Source organism: Mobula birostris, chromosome 2 (genome assembly GCF_030028105.1).
Source record: "Mobula birostris isolate sMobBir1 chromosome 2, sMobBir1.hap1, whole genome shotgun sequence".
NCBI classification, from domain to species: Eukaryota; Metazoa; Chordata; class Chondrichthyes; order Myliobatiformes; family Myliobatidae; genus Mobula; species Mobula birostris.
In genome coordinates this window covers 107704763-107729222 of record NC_092371.1, presented here as the reverse complement: position 1 = coordinate 107729222, position 24460 = coordinate 107704763, and the positions used below count along the sequence as shown (strand labels likewise).

At 45.3% G+C, this 24460-nt stretch overlaps 1 protein-coding gene across 1 annotated transcript in view; it reads left to right on the top strand.

Moving 5' to 3' along the window:
- The first annotated feature begins 777 nt into the window (after positions 1-777).
- The window catches only part of popdc1 (popeye domain cAMP effector 1), a 77899-nt gene continuing 54216 nt past the window's right edge, over positions 778-24460 (top strand). The window contains exons 1-3 of the mRNA XM_072246092.1: positions 778-1491; positions 2184-2292; positions 3131-3287. Of these exons, the coding sequence (XP_072102193.1) occupies positions 1004-1491; positions 2184-2292; positions 3131-3287 (754 nt within the window). The 5' untranslated portion in view covers positions 778-1003. The remainder of the gene's footprint in view (positions 1492-2183; positions 2293-3130; positions 3288-24460) is intronic.

Genomic DNA, 24460 nt, shown 5'->3' with positions numbered 1-24460 from the left:
TCATGGCTGAATTTCTTGCCTTCAAATACTTTGAAAGGCAGATTTGATTACCGGGTGCCTGCAAGGCCAGTCAGTTACTGCTGAAACCGGTCAGGAAGTATACGGGGGAAAAAAATCATCTGGGAATTCCCGCTCAATCTTCAGAGATTCCCCATTGTTACCAGCGCTCTCATACTAGAGAATCACATTTCAGCCAGCCTGTGAAACGTTATGGAGATTTTAGTACTGAGTGAAATAAAATAAACCACTCGGCATAATAAACAGATGCTCTCTCTGTCGGGGTGGGGGGGGGGTGCGCTTTAATGGCATCGGAGGGTTTACCTCAGCGCAGAAGGGTACCGACTGACTGGAATGTCAGAAAGAGCTTTCGTCTTAAACCCATCACCGGTTCTTTCTCTATCCCTATTCACTTTCCTCTACACTTTTAAGGCTTTCAGTCTCTCTGTATTTTCTCCTTAAACAAAACCTCGGCCCCCTTCCTCTGGTGTGATGGTCGCTTTAAAGTGGTAACAATCAGTGACATCATTGAAGAGTAGAATTACTCCAGCAAAATCACTAAAGGTTGGTCATCCCATCACTGATTTCCTCTTCCATTATCTTTGCCGACGAAAGTATGAAAGAGAAAAAAGGACTGGCGAGCAAGGTAGCGGGATGAAATACGACGTGGCAGTTCGATGCTCACTAGGACCCGCTAAGAACCTGCTGCAGCCACTGATTCTGGCACAAGTTTCTTCCTCGACACACAGCTCTAAACGGACGCACCCTCGGACTTGGCTTTCGTTGCCGTCAGATCTGTAGTTTGATTCTATGCCGTAGTTTTTTTTAATATATGAAGGGACGAAAGAGAACCTGGCCCGTAAGCGGGAAATTCGGGGGAGGGGGGTATTTTCCCCATTAAACAGAGCAACTCTCGCCTGACGTGCCCGTTCCCCGGATCTGCTATTTCTGACTGTCTCCAACCTCCTTACCACTCTCCCGAATCCGAGTGCGCGATCGTACCAGGATGGACGGCGAAAACTCAACTTTGTGGGAAACGCTGATGTACGCTCCCCACTCCTGCGGCGGCTGGAAGCCCAGCGTGGAAGGCTCTATCTACCACCTAGCCAACATCTTCTTTGCTTTAGGTTACATGGGCGGCAGCGGCCTCGTTGGCCTTCTCTATATCAATCTTTTCTTGTGCTCTGCTTTCCTCTGCACTTCCATCTGGGCGTGGACGGACGTGTGCGCCGCTGATATCTTTTCCTGGAATTTCGCCCTGGTGGTCATCTCCGCTATACAGATCATCCACGTCGCCTATCAGCTCCGCAGTGTCTCGTTCCAGGAAGATTTACAGAACCTGTACTGCGCTATTTTCCAACCGCTCGGGATCCCTTTGACTGTCTACAAGAAGTTGGTTACCTGTTGTAATGTGGTCTCTTTGGAAAAGGATCACTGCTACGCCATGGAAGGCAAAACTCCAATCGAAAGGCTGTCTCTCCTCTTGTCGGGAAGGTAAGCAGGTGACCGAGTTATTCCGCGAGTCCTTGACGGAGAGTTTTAAAGCTGTTGCTTGCTGGTGTACTTCTTCCGACAGGGTGAAGTAAAACCGCGATTCGATTAGGCTAGGTGTGAATTCGTGGCGAATATTGGTTACTTTCCACTTAACAATGTATGCATTGCGAATAAATGACCGTTAAACTCTGGAAGACACCTCCCAAAATATTAGGTCACGGGCAGTCTGATTAAATAGGCATCCGCTGCAACTTTGTTCCCGATATTCTTTGTTTAATCGCATCGCAGCCCTCGTTCGAGTTATATACCAAGAGCCTGCGCTGGGCTGGTGTCTCCGAAAGAAACAATGTAGATCGGCAGCTCCTCAGTATGTCATAAAGTACCTAGCAGACGAGAGGGTGTAGACTCTAGAGATAAGGGCACTAAAGCAGTCCCTGCCTCCCGTCGGGTACCGATTTGCACGAATCTCATTTTCCAGTGCTCTAGCTGCAGTATGCGCTTTTCTCAGGGGTTAAGAGATTTTGAGTGATTTACTTGACACTCGTTTGCCATGCAGGGCATCTATCTGACTTGCCGAGCCGTTTAGCAATTTCGCATCGATTTCAGATGTCGAGCATCCTCCGTCGTTTGCTCCTGCATCGATCCCTGCCGCTAAATAATCATCTCGCTTCATTCATTTCTTTCTTCGGCAGGATTCGGGTGACGGTGGACGGAGAGTTTTTGCATTACATTTTTCCATATCAGTTTCTGGATTCCCCGGAATGGGATTCACTCAGGCCATCGGAGAATGGGATATTCCAGGTAAAATGAGAATCTTGGATTCAGCGCGAGCAAAAATCATCTTTAGGGTGCCCGGCCGCCATATACAACATAATACGTCCACAGAATCTATGGGAGTGTTAGTTAACCCCCATTTTATTCATTCTTCTGTTCGCTTCGTCCTCCTTTTCCTGGTACAACCATTGGGAGGTGGGGATTTCTTATAGTCACGGGAAGGACTCTTTCCAGAGCAATAGATTGGGAATATAAATTGCACCAACCTATACAGATGGTACTTTGAGAGTATATTCAATTGGTATTGGCTCGAAGCGCGTGCTTTCCGCCCCTCTGCTTAAGACCGCAGGAAGTGTTTCAGAAGAGATATCCATTAAAAGTTACGAAATCATTATTTACCAACAATTTTATTATTTCCTTAGACCGAAAGAGCACGCTTGCTCTCTCCCAGTACCTCAGCCGCGCAGTCCCAAACGATCGAATTTGGCCGCCCCCCACCCCTCCGAATTAAGCCCGAGGTGCCGTTGTTCACATTTTTAAAAATATTTTAACAATTAAATGTTCCCCCTGTCAACCATATTCTGTAATAGGTTCTTGCTGGTATCGCAGCAAGCACGGCCATTTGCTAGAGTTGAGTGAAAGCAAATGCAAGAGTTTCAACAGGTTTGTTTAAGGGACTTCGCCTGAAAGGTCAGCTGTTGCCCTCTCCGCCGGCGCTGAGTGTTTTCAGCAACTTTGTATTTCAGATTTCCGGTATTTGGTGATGTTGATGGTCTGGGTGCGGGTGACAGTGGCTTTGGAGCGCGGGTCAGTTGAATCACTCGCGTCGTTGATAGAGCATATCTGTATTTGCCCCCTTCTCCAGGTGACGCTTACAGCCGAGACTGACTGTCGCTTCGCTGCCTGGAGGAGAAAGAAACTCTACCTGTTATTCGCCCATCACCGCCGCATTTCCAGACTGTTTTCTGTCTTAATTGGAAAAGATATTGCGGACAAACTGCACTCACTCAACGACAAAGTCTGTGTCAGCAGCGGATTCCGCTACGACATCAGGTTGCCCAGCTTCTATCACTTGGCAGCGCCTGTGAGCCGTCTGTCCCAGAGGAACTCGAGGCGCCCGAAGTTATGAGCTTCGTTCCCCGAGTGGATGGTTGGCGGGACCCAGCCCGGGAACTCCTACATCAGTGCGAGCAGCGAGAAGGCAAGGCGAGCCCCGAACCCTCTGCTCCCGGTGGAACTGGGAGCGGAACCCAGTCAGCGGTGGTTCCGAGCTGCTTAGAGTGTTTGCGTTTGGCGTCGCCTATCGTTTCCCTGCTGACTTTTTTTTCGCAATATGTACGGGGGAGATGGTTTGTGGCGGTAGCGAGGGAGAGAGGTGGCGGGATGGGGGGAAGGGGAGAGGTGGTAATTTATAAGATAAGACTGCAGGAGATCAGAAATATCCCAAATCATGAGCGGTGATTCGGTGCACACTGCCAATCCTGCAATGATTTACTATTACTCGGGATGGGGGAAAAAGGTGTGACCGCTAATTTCTACAAAACACTTTTGTTTTCGAAAGGAAATGCAAAGGGTAAAGTTGAACGGTCCCCAGCTCCCGCAATCTCTTGTACAGGAGGCACCCATTTACTCCGAATGTTGCAGGAGACACTGCAAGGTATGAAGGCAGGGAGCGCCGCTGACCGGTTCTCCCCCGCACCGGTAGCTTTCCGCTCTGCCTTCCACAGCGAATACGGCCTCTGGAAGACGAGGCGAGGATGCGCAGTTACTGGGCCCTCAAGTAAAGCCCACGATCCCTGGCAGGACCAGTATGGTGAAAGGTGGAAGTTCAGGGCTTTCGCATTGCGATGCTACCACACGGAGGCAGTACAGCGCGGGATAAGGCCCTTCGGACCACAATGTCTGTGCTCGACCACGATGGCAACTTAAACTCAATCATGCCTGCACACGATCCATATCCCTCCATTCCCTGAATATGTCCCATGTCTATCTAGGAACCTCTCAAACGCCACATTCATATCTGCTTCCTCCCTTGGCAGCCGGTGTCAGGTACATCGCACTTTGTGTGTTCACGGCCCTAATGTGTCCGCCCCATTCTTCCTGAGAGTGCATTTTTTTTTAATTTTGGAAAAAGTGAACCCCCTACTTGACTCCATCTTCCTCATGATCTACTTCCTTATAAAGCCAAATGGTTAAAAACCCATTTGCAATGAATGTATTAGAGAGTTACACTAGGTAACGAGCAGAAGTTAACGAGATGACGCGCTTGTTCATTTGCAATCAATAACTCAGAATTATAAAGAAAGTGTGTCTGGTGTCATTGTAATACAATATATTCATTGTCGGAAATCTAAAGTAATCTGTGTAATTTGAGTTTCCAGCTAATCTTTGATGAATAAAGAGGTGTTGGGTTTCTATGTTGCATCTTTCAGCACAAGTTATAAATCTCTGTCTGTTGGCTGTCAATGTCAGTAAACAGTGTTAAATAACGATAATTAATTTGCTCCCGGTGACGGAAAGTCATCGACGTAAGCTCAAGGCCTGCTTGTCTAAAAACAATTTAAAGGTCCTTCATACGTTCTGTTTTCCCAAAACTTTGATGGGGTGTCACGTGCCTTGCAGCTCAGGTTCAAATCTGCTCGTGCATCCTCCCAGTGTTGCAGTGACTCCCACGTCCTAAAGATGTGCTGGGATTTTAATTAGATGCTGTGATTTACTCACTAGTACAGATTATCGCCACAAGGAAGTGGATGCGTGTACGTGTGAGAGGAAATAGCGAGAGTTTCGGGAAATATGGAGAGCGAGAATGGGGTGGCTCCATGGACTTAACAGTCATTGTAAGACAAAGTTCTGGGGTTTAGTTACAGGACTAGTGCATTCTTCCGGATGGGAATCATTTTGACCAGAAGCTGCATTTACCAAAATACAGTGAAATCAAAATTAAAGAGGTTGTGATGGGAAGACAGGAGGGTATCATGGGCCAGGAAATATCTATCTTGGAGTCATGGTTTTGAAACACCGGGATCCAGCAAAAGGGAGAGGCCCAGTGTAGTACAACAATTGAATGGTAGATGTTGGGGGGGGGAGTCATATTAGTGAATATATAGTAAGAATTGGGTACAATACAATGATGAGGTGAAAGTGCGTGAAACGTTTATGGCAGCACGGCGGTGTAGTTCATAGAGCCACCATTTTGTAGAATCAACCCTGACCTAGGGCGCTGTTGATGCAGATTGCACGTTCTCCCAGATCCCACGTTCTCCCAGATCCCAAAGGCGTTTGGGTCTTTATGTTAATTGGCTACCGTAAATTGCTCTTGGTGCCTAGGTGAGTGGAAGAATTTGAAGAGTGTGGGAGAATGTGGAGCGAATTTTTTAATAGGGTTAATGTAGGATTAGAGTAAATGGGTCAGCGTGGTCTCAGTGCGATGAAGGTAATGGCGATGACGATGTTGCACCCCTCCAGATTTAACCACAGGAGAAACCCTCTAAGGTGAGTACTCACCAAGCAAGTAGGATGACAAGAGGACATGGTTGTTAGAATGGAGCTGGCTTGCTCCAATTTTAGAGAGTACTCGAGATACTGCACCTGGACCACTGTGTACATTTCTAATGCCCCCACCCAAGAAGGAGTTTATTTGTGACAGAGGAAGTGCAGTTAAAGTTTTCTCGATTAATTCCTGGTATAGAAGATTGGAATAAGACAGACCAGGCTTACACTGTTAAAAGTGCAGAAGAATGAGAAATGATCTCAATTGTGATAAAGCCTCACAGAGTAGGTATTTCCCCTGGTTAGATGCCTAGAACCAACAGTTATAGTCTCTGAATAACGGATTGGTCAATCAGGACTGAGATCTTCTGTGGATCATTGGGCTCTCTTCTGGGGAAGGTATGACCAGTACAAAAACGATAGTTATGCCTGAACCCGAGAGGGACAAATGTCTTTGTGAACAGATTTGGTAGAACTGTTAGGAAGGGTTGAAACTAGTTTGGCTGAGGGAAGAGAATCAGAGAGATAGGTCAGAGAATGTGACAGTTCATGCACGGGTAGATGTAGCTAGTAGAATGAGGAAGGATATACAGTCAATAGCACAAAGTTGCACTCAGTGGGATGGGTTGAAGTGTACTCCGTCTATTTTAATGCAAGAAGTATAAAGAACAAGGGTAGTGATTTAGAGCATGGGTCAGTACATGGACCTGCAATGTCATTGCCATTTACAGAGACTTGGCTGTCCCCAGGGCAAGAATGGCTGCTGGATGCTCCAGGATTTAGATGTTTCAAAAATGACAGGGGGAGGGAGTTAAAGAGGTGGGGAGGGGGTTGCATTGCTAATCACAGTTGCAGAAAGGGACAACTTCAAGGAGAGATTGTCTATCAGAGTCGATGTGGGTGAAAGTCAGAAACTGGAAGGGAATAATCACTCTTTTAGGAGTGTTCTATTGACCCCTCCCCCAGTAGCAACAGAAGTACTGTGGAAAGATTGGGGGGCAAATTTTGGAAATATGCAATAATAGCAAGGTTGTTATGGCTGACTTAAACTTCCCTATGATTAGCACCTCCTCAGGACTAAAGTATTAAGATGGGGCAGAATTTGTTAGGTGTGCCCAGAAAGGATTCTGGACATAATATAAAAACAGGATGACTAGAGGTGAGGCCATCCTGGATCTTGTGCTAGGCAATGGACCAGGTCAGGTGTCAGATATTTTGGCGGAGGAGCATTCAAAGATAATGACTTTTTCTATGGTCTAACATTCACTACAAGAGGGTAGTGAATCTTCGAGTTGTCCAGTTAAGGTGACCATAGTGTCAGTCATTGTGTACAGTCAAGACAGAGATTGATAGACTCGTAGTTACTAAAGAAAAAATGAAAGGATGTGTGGTTAGTGCAAGAAAGAGACACTGAGTTATGCTCTTACACAACGGCAGAGCAGGACTGAACAGCTCACTGGCCATCTCCTGCTCCTCTTTCAGATTCTTTAAAAACAGGTTGCAGTCAGGAGAGGATTAAAGCTAGAGTGAGCAAGGGCTTCCCAATAATAATAATTTTCTTGTTACCAGAGAAATAAGCACAGGTCTTCAGAACTTGGCCGGATGCTTTCTGTGGGTTCACCATCCTGAAGGATGCTCTCATGTTGGCTTGAACGTCTTGGGAAGTTCTGGACCTTACTCAAAATTTTCAGAAACAAGAGCAAATCCACAGAATGTTAGTTTCATGGATAATTCACAATGCGAAAGACTGGTTGATCCAATGTGCCTATACTAGTCAAAATAAAATATTACTCAAGCAAATCTTTCCTTCCTGCACTAGACTCCTAACCTGAAAAAATTCTGCCTTTTTCATTTTTATCATCCATCTGTGTAGAATTCCACCCCCTCCCCTGTGACCTCTGTAATCCTTCTACAGTTGAAATCTATGCACTTAATTTCTGACCCTTCGGCAAATTTACTTTATCTGGGAATTTTGATAATTAGCAATGGAGATCCTGGGTTGATTTCAGAGTGATTGCTTGATCCATTTCATCAGTTCTGTTAGTGGGTGAGAAAGGCTCAATGGGATAACAGAATGGTGCCACAGTTCCAGAGACATAACACAATGACATTCTGGAACAAACAGGAATAAGGTGTGTCCTAAACTAGTCCTCGGGCCGCTTAGTGATTCTGGTGAAAGGCTGGGACAATCTTGAAAGAAGCAATCAGCATAGATGAGTAGATGGTGATGGAAGATAAATTGCAAGGTGCAGCAGCGTGGAAAATTGCCCAGGTAGGTCCTTTCAACAAGAGGAAAACATATCCAATACGGCTAATTATAGCCAATTGATTTACTCTCAGTTATCAACAAGCTATGGAAAAGATGCAGTTGATAGTATATCAGGCAGCACTTACTCACCAATAACTTACTTACCGATGCCCAGATTAAGCTTAGCCAAGATCACTTGGCTCCAGATCTCATAGCCTTGGACCAAAGAGCTGAATTCCAGGGATGAGGTGAGACTAACTGCTTTTCACACGAAGGTAGCATTTGATTGAGCAAAAGGCAAATGGCTGGAATTACACAGTGGGTCAAGCAGCATTTATGAAGGCAAAGGGCAGGATCCTACGTCAGGTCTTTGCATCAGATACCGCATCTGAATTGGTACTGGTATTGCTTTATTATTGTCACATGTTCCAAGATTCGGGGAGAAGCTTATCATGCATATTGTTCATACAGGACAAATCATTACACAGTTCATTGACCTGGAATAAGGTAAAACAATCACAATGCAGAATAAAGTGTAAAAGCTACCAAAAAATGTGCAAGTAAATGACAAAGTTCAAGATCATTATGAGGCTAAGAGTCCACCTTATTGCACAAGAGTGTGGTAACAGTGGGGCAGAAGCTGGCCTTGAGCCTGGTGGGACGTGATTTTGGGGTTTTGTATCTTCTGCCTGATGGGAGAAGGGAGAAGAGAGCATGTTTAGAGTGGGTGGGGTCTTTGATTATGCTGACTGTTTTACTGAGGCAGCAAGAAGTCTAGACAGAGTCTACAGAGGGGAGGCTGATTCCTGTGATGTGCTGAGCTTTGCCCAGAACTCTCTGCAGTTTCTTGCAGTGACATGTAGAGCAGTGCCGTACCAAGCCATTATGTATCCGGACAGAATGCTTTCTATGGTGCATCAATAACAATTCATAAGACTTGTAGGAGACATGCCAAATTTCTTTACCCTTCTGAGGAAGTAGCAATGTTGGTGAGGTTTCTTGGCCATGACATCAATGTGGTTGGACCACGACAAACTATTGGTGATGTTCACTCCTAGGAACTTGAAGCTCTCAACTCTCTCAGCCTCAACACATTGATGTAGACAGGAGCATGTGCACCATCCCCGCTTTCTGAAGTCAATGACCAGCTCTTTTGTTAACATTGAGAGAAAGGTTGTTGTCATGACACCATGTTGCTAAGCTCTCTATCTCCTTCCCGCACACTAACTTATGGTTATGTCGGATGTGGCCCACCACAGGTCGTATCACCTGTTAAATTTTAGACACAGTTGGTGCAGATTCTAGCCATGCAGTCATGCATGCACATGTGGTTGAGTAGGGGACTGAGGACTGTTACGTACTTCATGGATGTCTTGTGACTGTCTTATGACCATGATGTAATTGAGTAGCTGATGAGCATGATGTAATGGTCTTGTGGAGGTCACATGATGTAATTTTCCCGCCAATGTGCGGTCACGTGATGACATGTTCACCACGGGTATAAAAGGGAGACCCCTGATGATGCAGTTAGGTTTTCAATTTAGTTTTGTGTTAGATACTCCATTTTGCTGCGTATTCGGTTTATGATGCCATTTTGTTTTAAGGTGGAGTTCTACTTTCTATTGTATTGGAGAGTGAAGACCTTACCAAAGTACAGGAATTTGCCGAGTCGAGTAAAGCTGATATCATTTGATGGTTTTGGAGAGGATCGACCTTTATTGGATCTTTGTTCAAGAAAAAGTGACCTGCAACTGAGATATCCCCTGCTAAAGTAAGAAGGATAGTGCAGTGTCTATTCTCCAGAGGAAAAGGTCAGATCTTTTAAACTGTTTTATTTCCGTCATTGTGAATCCTGCAGACAAGGCAGGTTCTGGCTGGGATCAGCAGTAACGTTACGTCTTTGAGGAATTCTTTATTTCAGGAAAGACTCTCCTAATTGACTGTATAAATCTCTTGGACTTTCGAATTTACTATTCTAAGAACTGTGTTCGAATTTACCACTTTAAGAACTGTTTTCACATTTACCCTTTTAAGAACTGTTCCAGAGTTGCCGTATAGCAGTTAACCTCTGGTTAAGTCAGTCGCTTAAATACATTTCGCTTTTTTTTTGAGCAGAGTTTAATAAATGTTTGTTTGTTTTTTATAAAACCTAACTCGTTTCTATATTCATTGATGCCGGTCACGTGACAGGACACAACCTTGAGGCGTACCAGAGTTTAGAATAATTGTGACGGAGGAATTGCTTCCTGTCCTTACTGATTATGCAATGTCTTATGAGTTCTTCCAGAAGTTTCTTTTTAGCTCCTGAAATCTGCAATCTCTATTGTCCCACCAAGGAGTCCTTGTAAAACTGAAGATATTGAGCAACAAGGAGAAAACAACAGTATTTGGAGACCTAACTTGCACAAATCAATGTTATGACTGTTGATGGTTAATTAATCCAGCTCAGGGACATTACTGCAGAAATTCTTCAGGTTTCACAAATAATTCCACAATATGCAATTCCATTCAAATTCCTTTGCACTTGATGTAGTCCATTAGTGCACGCAGGATCTAGTGCACCCACATCAATAAGTGGCAAGCAATGTTCAAGACACAAAGATACCAAATGATGACCATGTCCAGCAAGAGAAAGTCTAACCCTGCCCATGACATTCAATAGTATTACCAGTAGCAATTCCCCCACCATTAATATCCTGAAGACCATCACTGAGTTGAAGGTCAACTGTATCTGCCACATAAATACTATAGCTACAAGCAATGTTCCCTCTAAGGTGTACACACACACACACACGTTTTTTGCTACTAGGACACAAACTGGGCACGGAAGGTTGTCCCCCTGACCTCATTGGCTTGTAAAGTATATTTCATGATTGTACACAATCATATTTCCTTTTCCGCTTTCTGATGCAGATGACTTTGACAACGTGGAGTTTGTGATGACTTGTCAGTAGATTTTAGAACTGGCTTATTTATACTGTTTTTATTGAAGAAATTATTCTGTGCACACCTGTTGTCACTGGGCAAAAAACTGCACAGCACAAGATTTTTGCGCACACTGGTCTTTACAAATTAGAGAGAACATTAGCTACAAGAACAACTTGGATATTCTGCTGTGAATGACACTCCAACGCTTTATGGATGGCATCCGTTAGTCTTGTGAGACTGTGGATCTGCGCCTGGAAAGTCTTGCTTCAGTCTCTCCAGGGTGCAGGCCTGGGCAAGGTTGTATGGAAGACTGGCAGTTTCCCAAGCAGCAAGACTCCACTCTCTATGCCACCGATGCTGTCCAAGGGAAGGGCAAGGGCCAATACAGCTTGGCACCAGTGATGTTGCAGGAGTTGCCAGAACGAGACTGAAAGCAACGTCGGATTGCCTTAGGGACTCCAGCTCCGGATTTAGGGTTTACTCCCGAAGCCTTTCCCATGAGTGTGTATGGCCACAAGGCAGCGGAGGTTTGAAATCAGAGTTTTCTCTCTCTTAGATGGACTGCTTTCCCAGGCTGACGAGCTCATCTACCAAAAACACTAGTTTTAAGGCGCCAGTACCCGCCTTCGCCCCTTCTCCTGTCAGTAGAAATAGTTCCGCTGGGCTTAGAGGCTAAGCTACATGAGAAGGCCTGGAGTTGGACTTGGTTGTCAGAGGCTATTTGAGGTGCATGCCGTGAGGAGCACTTTTAGGTAGTGGGAGCTTGTCCCTACTACCACTCTTTGGCTTGACAACCTTGGAATGCTCCAACATCAGTTGTAAGACATAAGTCAGGAAAGCATTGCTATGGTCCGGTCCATGAAATCCACATTCCGGTTCACAGTCTGGTCCATGTTCCTTATTCCAGGTTTTCCGGTTTTCCCCAGTTTCTGTTGAGGCAGCTGATTCTCATTTGTGCTGGCTTCATAAATAGCTTCAGGATTCAGCCTCTGGCTGCTGGATTGTTCCTGTCCAGACCCCCTGTCTGAATCCCTTCCCTTCACCTTTCTCCCTTCACCTTTCTCCCTTCACCTTTCTCCCAGCACCTTGCGCCCAGCCCAGCCCAGCCCGCACCACTGTCAAGTTCCATTGCCGGAGCAAGATAAGATAAGGACCATCTGCTGCTACCTTGTGTTGGGAACCATCTCATCGTATTCTGCATTCTGTGTATGAGTCCTGGCCCTACGTCCTGTTTCCAAGGAGGGGTCCCGGCTCTGCATTCCTGTCTCCCCCTCAACCTAGGCTCCGTGTTCCTGTCTCCCCCTTGACCTAGGCTCTGCGTTCCTGTCTCCCCCTCGACCAAGTCAAGGCTTCGGGGTCCAGTCGTAGCCACGTCCAAGAACCTTGTCCTGTCCAAGCCAAGGCTTTGTGTTCTCGTCCTGTCCATGTGCCTCATCCAGTCCTGTCTCCCAAGACCACCATCATGTCTTCGCCTAGTTCTGGAGTCCGAGTCCGAGTCAAGTCCCAGGTTCTGGGTCCTTGCCCAGTCTCTGACTCGGAGTCCATATCCAAGCCTTAAAGTACCCTCGCACCTCGAGGAACCCAAGCCTCATCATGTCTTTGCCTCGAGGAACTCAAGCCTCGTCATGTCTTCGCCTAGATCCGGGGTCTGAACCCAAGCCAAGACCCAGGTTTCGGGTCCTTGTCCAGTCTCTGGCTCAGAGTCCTTGTCCAGACTCCTAGTTCCAAGTTCCATGTTCTGGTTCCGCTATCCTAGTCAAGTCCTAGCCCAGGCCCTGAATCCTTGTCTTGTCCAGGGCCTGTGCCAATGTCCAGCGTCATTCCTTCCCCTCTTCCCTTGCTTCCTTGCAACGCCTAGTCCAGTTCCTAGTACTTCAGTGTCTGTGTCTTGCATTTGGGTCTGCCACCAGTACCCCACCCCATCCACTCAAAAGTACAAGAGCAGGAAGTCCATAGGACAACAGCACCTTCAGGTTCCCTTCCATGCCATGCACCATCCTCATTTCAAAATAGATCATCAGTCCTTCAGCATAACAGGGTCTAAATCTTGGAACACAGTACACAATAGTACCAAAGATGCTTCACTAGGAGGACTACAGCAGGTCATAAGTGTGGCTCATCGCCATCTCTTTAAGGGCAAATAAAGAAAGGCTGGATCCTAAAAATGAATAGTATGGGACTTGATTGTCATCGCTCAAGACAATGAGACTGCAGTGCTACTCCTGTCTGTGCAAAACAGATATTTGCAATGCATGCAGTACGACTTAATTTTTAAAAAATTTCCATATTTACATGCAACAAGTGACTTTGATAGTCCATAAAGGCCATTGGCAAGCTGGGTGTAGCATTATTCAGCTGCACAACAGGCCTCGGGAAGAAGTGGGTTTTCAGCCTCACTGCCTGGGCGAAGATGTTTCCGTATCTCCTCCTAGGTGGCAGCAGATTAAACAGACAGTGTCCAGGATGGGATGGGTCTTTAATGACGTTACGAATGCACCATAGGCATCGAGAGTTGCGGATTGTCTCCAAGTCCAGTGGTTGGGTCCCAGTGATGCACTGAGCTATCCTTATCACCAGTCCACAGCTGCCTCATAACTTTGGAAATCAGTAAAATGTGAAATATCTCAGTTAGTTCATTGAACGGGTTCTGTGCCTCCTTTAAGGCCAGCTCACTGTGTTACTCAAGATTCATAACACTGGAGCTTAAGGTTGAAGATATACATTTCTTTGTGATTCGTGTCCACGTTCCTCAAGATGCAAATGGTTTCTGTAGGAGAATTGAATTTTTTTTCCCATTTTAAGACATCGGGGAAAGCAAAAGCCTTTCTGGATCACTATAATATGGCAAACTGGAGAGTCAAACATGCCTTTTCACAGTTTCTGAAAACTGGGTCATAGATTCAAGATCAGTGATGTCATCTTTCCAATTCCTGCAATGACCTTTTACCACTTAGTGTTGTCAGTGCATGTCCATTGGGAAATTGGTTTGAGATTTCCCAACCATATTTTATTTTGGAGCCTTGAACCAAACAGGGAGATGTACATACATGCTATTTGCCTAGACTGGAGAAATGCAGCAAATAATCAGGCCTTTTGGCTCACTGAGTTTGTGCCAACCAGCAAACACCCATTTTATTATCCACAACACAAGCCAATTTATTTCAGAATTATGAGACATTTCAATAATGTATATACAGCATATTAAAAACCAGCTGCTTTCCCCTAACCCCACTTTTTTCTTTATTCTGGCATCTTCCCCCTTCCTTCTCAATCCTGATGAAGGGTCTCAGCCCAAAATGTTATTTCTATTTTTCTATAGATCCTGCCTGACCTGCTGAGTTCCTCTGACATTTTGTGTATGTTGCTTTGGATTTCCAATATCTGTAGACCACCTTGTATTTATAACTGGGTGACAAATCACACAAGTATTAAGTGCATTTTATGTTATTTATATGTATTATGTTATAGTTGAACTTTAGAGACAAACCATTAAACACCAGATGGATGAGCTCATTCATGGACAGTGTAGCACAAATATTCAAGGGAAACCAGTAATAATGAAGTAAAATTAGTTATTTACTTAAGATAAAATATTATCAGTATAATCTAATCTTGTTGTAATGTATAAAATACATAATAGTTTTTTGTGGTTACTGAGCTCCTTCAGTATCTAGAAACTACCATCGCTGTGGTCATGGGCACAGAACCTTGAAAAAGTTGAGATTCCCACACCACTCAGCTGTAGCAATTTGACAAACATCCTAAACTCTGACGTGCTTGATAGACAGTTAAGCTTCCCAGCAGGGTGAAACTTCTTGAATGCAGTGAACAAACTTTTTACTCTTTCGCCTCTGGGCTATATCTCGCAAATAAAGAACAATAAACAGTTGTTTTTTCATTGAGCCTCGGGTAATCTCAATTGCGGGAGCAAGGAGTGCTCGAGGTTGATGGACGACTGGAGATCGGAGGATTGGAGGATCAGCCGTTGTAGGTAGGCCGAGGAAGATCAGGACTACCTAGGCATTACTTGAGGAGGAAGGTAAAACTGTGCAGGCGCGGGTGACATCAGTGGCGAACGCGGCGTTTAAAAAGAGGCCCACTTTCAGGTGTGGGCAGCAGAGTGTGCGGGAGCAGAGTGCTGGGCTTTGGCTCAGTGGGCTTCGGCGTAAGGGGGTCTTTGGTGAGAGGTAATCAGTGAGCCTGAGTACATGCTTGCTGAGGAAAAAAGGTAAGGTCGGTAGGTACTTTTTCATTTATTCTGATTAATCTGGGATCAGGTAATGGGGGAGATAGTTAGAGCAGTGGTGTGCTCCGTATGCAGTATGTGGGAGGTCAGGGTCAACGCAGTTGTCCCTGATGACCACACCTGCAGAAGGTGCATCCAGCTGCAGCTCCTATCAGAGCGAGTTAGGGAGTTGGAGCTGGAGCTGGATGAATTACGGATCATTCGGGAGGCAGAGACAGAGATAGATAAGAGTTATCGGAAGGTAGTCACACCAAAAAGACGGGAGGTAGGCAACTGGGTGACTGTCAGGAGATGGAGGGGGAGCAGGCAGAGAGAGCAGAGCACCCCTGTGGCCATTCCCATCAACAATAAGTATACCGTTTTGGATACTGCTGGTGGGGATGACCGACCAGGAACAAGTTGCAGTGGTCCTGTCTCTGGCACTGAGGTTGGACCCTCGACTCAGAAGGGGAGGAGGGAAGAGAGGACGGCGGTAGTGATAGGGGATTCTATAGTCAGGGGAGCAGATAGGAGATTTTGTGGGGGAGAAAAAATCCTGTCTCGGATGGTATGTTGCCTCCCTGGTGCCGGGGTCCGGGACATCTCAAATCGGGTGCAGGTTATTCTTGAGAGGGAGGGCAAGAATCCAGATGTTGTGGTCCATGTAGGGACCAACGACGTGGGTAGGAAGAGTGAGGGGGTCCTGCGTAGTGAGTTCAGGGAGTTAGGTGCGAAGCTGAGGGGCAGGACCTCAAGGGTAACAATCTCAGGATTGCTACCTGTGCCACGTACGAGTGAAGCGAGGAACAGAAGGATTATACAGATCAATATGTGGCTGGGAGGATGGTGCAGGAGGGAGAGCTTCAGGTTTTTAGATAATTGGGCTTTGTTCCAGGGAAGGTGGTTTCTGTTCCGATGGGATGGTTTACACCTGAACTGGAGGGGTACTAACATTCTTGCAGGAAAGTTTGCTAGTGCTGCTTGGGGGGGGGGGTTAAACTAAATTTGCAGGGGGCAGGGATCCAGAATGTGAGAGAGGATAGCGAGATGAAGTATAAGGGACAGGTGGGGATTATACGGTTCCAGAATATTAACTGTGAAGTAGAGAAAGGTGAGGCGGAACGAGTGATAAAGAGGATACATGTGCAGAGGGATGGTCTGACGGAGCATGGAGTTAAATGTGCAGAAAGAGTAAGTAAATTTAAGAAGGACAACAAAATTCAAGGGGCGTATAGCCCGTTGAGAGTTAGGGAAGCTGGGTTATGCACAATAGGCAGCAATTTAAACAGAGAGAGGGGAAATGGGTTAAAAATTCTATATCTGAATGCACAAAGTGTCAGAAATAAGGCGGATGAGCTTGAAGCTCAGGTGCGAATGGGTAACTATGATGTTGTTGGGATAACGGAGACATGGCTGCAGGGGGATCAGACCTGGGAATTGAATGTACAAGGGTATACGTGCTATCGAAGGGACAGAAAGGTGGGCAGAGGGGGTGGGGTGGCCCTGTTGGTGAGGAATGAGATTCGGTCCCTTGCAAGGGGGAACATAGAATCAGGAGAAGTAGAATCAGTGTGGATAGAACTGAGGAACAGTAAGGGCAAAAAGACCCTAATAGGTGTTATCTACAGGCCCTCAAACAGTAGCATGGATATTGGGTGCAAGTTGAATAGGGAGTTAACAATGGCATGTGGCAACGGAAATGTTGCAGTAGTTATGGGGGATTTCAACATGCAGGTGAACTGGGAAAATCAGGTTGGTACTGGATCCCAGGATAGGGAGATTGTAGAGTGCCTACGGGATGCATTTTTGGAGCAGCTTGTACGAGAGCCAACCGGTGATAAGGCTATTCTGGATTTAGTGTTGTGCAATGAAGGGGATTTGATAAGTGATCTTAAAGTAAAGGAGCCATTGGGAGGTAGTGACCATAATATGATAAGTTTTTATCTGCAAGTTGAGAGGGGTAAGGGGAGATCAGAAGTGTCAATATTGCAGTTGAACAAAGGAGGGAGGAGCAGGCCAAAGTTGACTGGTCGGATATCCTAGCAGAAAAGACAGTGGAATAGCAATGGCAGGTATCCTTGGGAATAATGCACAATGTGCAAAATCAGTTCATCCCCTGGAGAAGGAAGGGAAAGTGGCCACAGTGGTTGACAAAGAAAGTCAGAGATAGCATAGCATTAAAAAAGAAGTATAACAGAGCTAAGGTGAGTGGGAAGACGGATGATTGGGAAATTTTTAAGGAGCAACAGAACTTAACTAAAAAGGCAATACGGGGAGAAAAAATGAGGTATGAACGCAAGCTAGCTAGGAATATAAAGGAGGATAGCAAAAGTTTTTTTAGGTATATGAAGTGAAGGAAGATAGTTAAGAACAATGTTGGGCCCTTGAAGAATGAATTGGGAGAAATTGTTATGGGTAACAGAGAAATGGCAGGCGAATTTAATAAGTACTTTGGATCTGTCTTCACTAGGGAAGACACAAGCAATCTCCCAGATGTATGGATGGGCCAAGGACATAGGGTAACAGAGGAACTGAAACAGATTGACGTTAGCAAGGAAATGGTGATGAGTAGACTGATGGGACTGAAGGCTAACAAATCCCCAGGTCCAGATGGTCTGCATCCTAGGATACTAAAGGTGGTGGCTCTGGAAATTGCAGATGCATTAGTGATCATTTTCCAATGTTCCTTAGATTCAGGATCAGTTCCTGAGGATTGGCGAATGGCTAATATTATCCCACTTTTTAAGAAAGGAGGGAGGAAGAAAACAGAGAACTATCGCCCTGTTAGCCTAACATCAATAGTGGGGAAGATGCTAGAGTCCATTATTAACGATGAAATAGCGGCATATCTTGATAGCAGTGATAAGATTGGGCCGAGCCAGCATGGATTTACCAAGGGCTTGACTAATCTATTGGAGTTTTTCGAGGATGTAACCAGCAAGATAGACGCGAGAGATCCAGTGGATGTGTGTACCTTGACTTTCAGAAGGCATTTGATAAGGTACCACATAGGAAGTTGGTGGGTAAAATCAGAGCTTATGGCATTGGGGGGAGGATATTGACATGGATAGAAAACTGGTTGGCAGATAGAAAGCAAAGGGTAGCAGTGAATGGGTGTTTCTCGGAATGGCAGGTGGTGACTAGTGGGGTGCCACAGGGCTCGGTATTGGGACCACAGCTGTTTACGATTTACGTCAATGATTTAGAGGAAGGCATTGTGAATAACATCAGCAAGTTTGCTGATGATACTAAGCTGGGTGGCAGTGTGACATGTGATGAGGATGTTAGGAGAATTCAAGGTGACTTGGATAGGCTGGGTGAGTGGGCAGAAACTTGGCAGATGGCATTTAATGTGAATAAGTGTGAGGTTATTCACTTTGGGAGCAAGAACAGGAAGGCAGATTATTATCTGAATGGTGTGGAGTTAGTTAAGGGAGAAATACAAAGAGATCTAGGAGTACTTGTTCATCAGTCTCTGAAGGTGAATGAGCAAGTGCAGCAGGCAGTGAAGAAGGCTAATGGAATGTTGGCCTTTATTACAAAGGGAATGGAGTACAAGAGCAAGGAAATCCTTTTGCATTTGTACAGGGCCCTGGTGAGACCACACCTGGAGTATTGTGTGCAGATTTGGTCTCCAGGGTTAAGGAAGCAGATCCTGGCTGTGGAGGAGGTGCAGCGTAGGTTCACTAGGTTAATTCCTGGGATGTCCGGACTGTCTTACGCAGAAAGGTTAGAGAGACTGGGCTTGTACATGCTGGAATTAAGGAGATTGAGGGGGGATCTGATAGAGACATATAAGATTATTAAGGGATTGGACAAGATAGAGGCAGGGAATATGTTCCAGATGCTGGGAGAGTCCAGTACCAGAGGGCATGGTTTAAGAATAAGGGGAAGGTCATTTAGGACAGAGTTGAGGAGGAACTTCTTCTCCCAGGGAGTTGTGGAGGTGTGGGACACGCTGCCTCAGAAGGCAATGGAGGCCAATTCTCTGGATGCTTTCAAGAAGGAGCTAGTTAGGTATCTTATGGATAGGGGGAATCAAGGGTTATGGGGACAAGGCAGGAACCGGGTATTGATAGTAGATAATCAGCCATGATCTCAGAATGGCGGTGCAGGCTCAAAGGGCCGAATGGTCTACTTCTGCACTTATTGTCTATTGTCTATTGTCTATTATCTCAGAGTGCTTTAATGCCAATGAGGTACTTGAAGTGTGATCACATTGGGATATAAGTGGCTTTGAGGGGGCTAGTTTGGAGACAACGTGCCCTCTACCAACAGCAGTGTCACAATGACCATATGACCAGTTTTGCAACATTGATCAAAGGACAAACATCAGCTAAGCCACAGCAGTTTCCTCCACTGCACATCTTCAGAATAGTGTCCAGGGACCTTTAACAACCTCCTGGAGATGTTTGGCAGGACAACCATTGCAGGGAAGATGCTTCACTGACACTGCAGCTCTCTGTCTTTGTGCACCACAACACATTATGGATGATTATACATCTTTATTGACTTCAGATAAGTTCTGATGAAAGACAATTGATGTGAAGCATTAACTCTATCTCATTCTCCACAGATGTTGGCTGACTTGCTTTCTCTTTCCTGCGTTTTCAACTTTATTTCACATTTACCTGATCCCTTTGAAAGGACATAATCCAATTAGACCAGGAAGAATCTTTCTGTGTCTCAAGATTGTTTAATGTTATTTCCAGTGAAAAGGAGAACAAAATAATTGATCACCGATGCGGCAGAGAGGGCCTCAAGATGGCTGTAGCTCAAAAGAGGGGAGCCATGGAGTCATTAGATAGCCACCTGGACACAAGCTGGGGTCTGATCAGCCCCGGTTGGGTCACCTGGAGGAGGTTGTATGATGTTGAAAGACCCGAAGCACCCGATGATTCCAGGAACATCACTGAAGATGTGTCCAGAAGCATCAATAGATGTATGTACACAGCAATGCAGTTCAAAAAAGCATTATAAGATAAAGAGCACAATAATAAAAAATACAACAAATATAAATACATAAGATCACTTATATACTGTACATATATAGATTGCATATCCATAAAGTGACACTAGACAGGAGTGCCTACATAAGGTGACTCTGACAAGAAATGATAAAGTAATGGTAGTGGGAATGTGGTGGGGTGGGTTAAGCTGGTGGTGGTGTTGATCAGCCTAACTGCTTGGGGAACCTAACTGTTTTTGAGTCTGGTGGTCCTGGTGTGGATTCTGTATAGCCTCGTCCCTGATAGGAGAGGGACAAACAGTCTATTAGCAGGGTTTTTGGGATACTTTATGATGTTGCTGGCCTTTTTTCCAGCATCCTTCTGTATAGGATGGCAGGTAGGCTGATGCCTGTGATGCATGGGGTAATTTTGACTACCCGTTGTAGAGCCTTTCTGTCTGCCACAGTGCAGTTTCTGTACCATGCCGTGATGCAGCATGTTGGGATGCTCTCTACTGCACATCAGTAGAATGAGGTGAGTATAGATGTGCAAAGTCCGACACATCTATTAGCCTCCTTAGAAACTAGAGGCATTGGTGAGCTTTCCTGTAGAATATGTTTCCAGGACCATGGGAGGTTGTGCAAGATGTGCACTCCCGGGAGTTTGAAACTGCTCACAATTTCCTCTGCGGTGTTGCCAGTGTAAATAGGAATACGAGTGGTGTGAGTTCTCCTGAAGTCAATAACCATCTCCTTTGTCTTGCTGACATTGAGGAAGAGGTTATTTGCCTGGCACCAGGCCTCAAGCTCTTCCACCTCATCTCCGTGGGTTGTGCTGTGGTTGTTGGGTGATGCGTCACTGCTGCGTCATCAGAGAAGTTGACAATGTGATTACTCTGGTGTTCGGCCACGCAGTCATGTGTGAGCAAAGTGTACAATGGGCTCAGCACACGGCCCTGCAGGTCATATATATCAAGGATGGTGGGATGGGAGGGACGGTTGTGCATCCTAACTAAGTTTTACGATCAAAGTCCCTGGTTATTGATGGCCCAAACAACAAGAAGACAATTCTGTCTTATAACTTCTCTCTGCCTGGAATCTATAATATATTAGGTAATACATTAAAAGAAGCCAGTTTAAACTTAGTAAATCATATGGTTCAAATATGGTTTAAAAATACTCGGATGTAGTTTCTGTTTTTAGTGAAGATTGATTGCAAATGCGTAATGATTTGATAAGACATTCCTCTGTGTACTATTTTTAGTCAAATGGAACCACAACAAATTCCTTCTGAAAGTTCAAACATCCTATACTACAAGATGTCTCTTATTCTCTCTGACAGGGTCAGAAGGAATTCCAGTAGATAATGAGCAGAAATTTCTGCAAGTGTAACTGTGAAGTGTTCTCTTCATGACATCAACACTCATTTATCAAGATATTGAAGGAACCTTGTACACTGTGTGTGTTATTGCCCATTACACCACTGGTGTTTAAGGCAACAATGAAGGTCCTCCATCTCTGGCGGTGCTCACGGCTTCCTTCCTCATGTCAGGAGCCTCCTCTCTGTTTTCACTATTGTCAGTCATGCAAATCCCATCGTACTTAGATACAGAAGGATTCTGCATTGCTGTTTCTGTAACAATTTTGTTTTACAGTCAGGGTTGTTGGCCCTGAGCTGAACCCCTGAAGCTGGAGGACCAGCAGACCACTCTTAGTCTGACCTTTACGCTTTGACCTGTCTGGCACGGGTGACCCTACCAAGAGCAAAAGCTCTGGCTCCAGCTGAAGTAGCTCTCCTGGTCATTGAGGCGCGAAAGCCTCCAAACCACGAGAATGTTATGGACATCTTGGAGGGATCTTGTAAAGTACAAAACCATAAACACAAGAATTTTGGCAGATGCTGGAAATCCAATGCAACACACACACACACAAAGTGCTGGAGGGGTAGAGAAGAAAGAATCTGATAGGAGAGGATATTGGACCATAGGTGAAAGGAGGAAAGGACCCAGGGTGAAGTAATAGGCAGGTGAGAAGAGGTAATGGGGGGTGGGGGTGACATTCGTTCACCAGATAGAAAAATCAATATTCAGGCCACCAGGTTGGAGGGTGCCTGGAAGGAATATAAGGTATTGCTCCTGCACCCTGAGATTGACCTCATCAAGGGGAGTCCATAGACTAACATGGCAGAAAGGGAATGGGAATGGGAATGGGAAGTAAAAAGTTTGGCCACCGAGAAATCCCGCTTGTGGCGGATGGTGTGGAGGTGCTTGACGGAGTGGTTCCCCCAATTTACAACGGATCTCACCAATGTAAAGGAGGCCACGTAGAGTGTACTGGACACAATAGACGGCCCCAGCAAATTTGCAGGTGAAGTGTTGCCTCACCTGCAAGGACTGTTTGTGGCCCTGAATGAAGGTGAGGGAGGAGGTGAATGGGCAGGTGTAGCACTTTGTCACTTGCAGGGATAAGTGCTGGGAGGAAGCTTAGAGAGGAGGGATGAATAGAGAAGGAAATTACTGAGGGAGTGATCCCTGCAGAAAGCAGAGTTGGGTGGGGGTGCGGGGGAAGGTAAAGATATGTTCAGTGGCATCCTTCAGAATTTTGTGAACAACAGATGCCAGACTAATTCAACTCCCAATTCAGGCTTTCCGCATTCAGTACTTGTTCATTCCAGTTTTTAACTCCAACTTAATGGCAATATTAATTCACCCTGCAACTTGTAAAACATTCATTTCCATTAGTATGTGCTATACTGCATTTGGTGCCAGATTTTCTATAGATGTTAATTCTCTGATACTACTTCCTCTGTATGAATTATTAACTTTCACATCTTCCATCCACATCCTTCCAGGAATGGTTTAAGCAAGCTTGGAATGGATCAACAAATATTATTAATTTTATTGGTAACTCGTTCCTCCAGGTTGCATACCCATCTGTCCACCATTGTCCATTAGGAGATCAATGTGGTCCTTACCACACAATAATTTAATAAATATTTTATGTAATATACATCAAAACACTTGGCATTTGAGTAACTTGATTTCCTGCTGTCCCTTTCTTTTTAAATATTACCCATTGTATGTTCTTAAGTTCACATTTGATATTTTCCCATGGAAACTCATTGCCATGATTTTTTTGAATCAAATGTGCTCATTTTTTGAGATGCAGGATCAGCATTCATTGCTCGTGTCTGCCTGCCATTGGGAAGATGGTGGCACCTCTGCTGCCAGGGGTGTTGCATTTTCCTCTTGGGGAGGGAGTTCCGGGATTTAGAAGGTCCTTAGAATTATATTTCCTCATCAGAATAATGTAATGTAGAGCTTAGAAAGGAACCTGAACATTCTGTTTTGCAATTGTTGGTAGATATTATTGGTAACTGGGTATTTTCTTTCCATGAACCATTTAAAGTCATAGGACATTACTATAGCACAGAAATGGCCCTTCAGCCCATCTAGTCTGTGCTGAGCCATTAATCTACCTGGTCCCATCAGCCTGCACCCAGACCATAGCCCTGCATGCCCCTCCATTCCATCTACCTATCCAAATTTCTCTAAGATGATTCAATCAAATCCATATCCACCACTTGCACTGGCAGCTTGTTCCATGCCTTCACCACCCTCTGAGTGAAGAAGCTCCCCCTCATGTTCCCCTTAAACATTTCACCTTTCCTCCTTAACCCATGGCTTTAGTTACAGTCTCACATAACCTCAGTGGAAAAAGCCTGCTTGGATTTACCCTATCTATGCGGCCCTCCACTGGTTGGGGTCGACAAGGATGTTGCGTCCCAGTTGTCTGCATGATACATAAGCCAGGCCAGTTCTGTGTGGAGAGCAGGCTCCCCTGCTCCACGCAGCTGGAAAAAGTAACGGCAGAAGCTGATACAGTTCGGCACCAGCAGCGACGAAGGTGTTGCCAGTCAGCGTTGAACTCGACATAGAACTGCCTTAGCAACTCTAGTTCTGAATTTTTCCTCGGGGTTTGCTCCCGAAGCCTTCACCATGCGTGGGTGTTGCCACAAGGCAGTGGAGGTTTAAGATCAGTGTTCCCCTTCTCCTAGATGATCGGCCAACCACGGATGATGAACCTTATCTGCCCAAACCCTATCTATAGCCTCAGAATTTTGTATACCTCTATCAAATCTCCCTCAGTCTTCTACATTTCTAGGGAATAAAGGTCCTATTCTATCCAACCTTTCCCTATAACTCAGGTCCTCAAGACCCAGCAACATCTATGTAAATTTTCTCTGCATTCTTTTAACCTTATTATAATCTTTTGTTATTGTGAGATTATAGAATCTTTGGTACAATAAGGCTGGACTTTTACCCTTGTAATTAAACTCATTATGGCCCTCTTTACG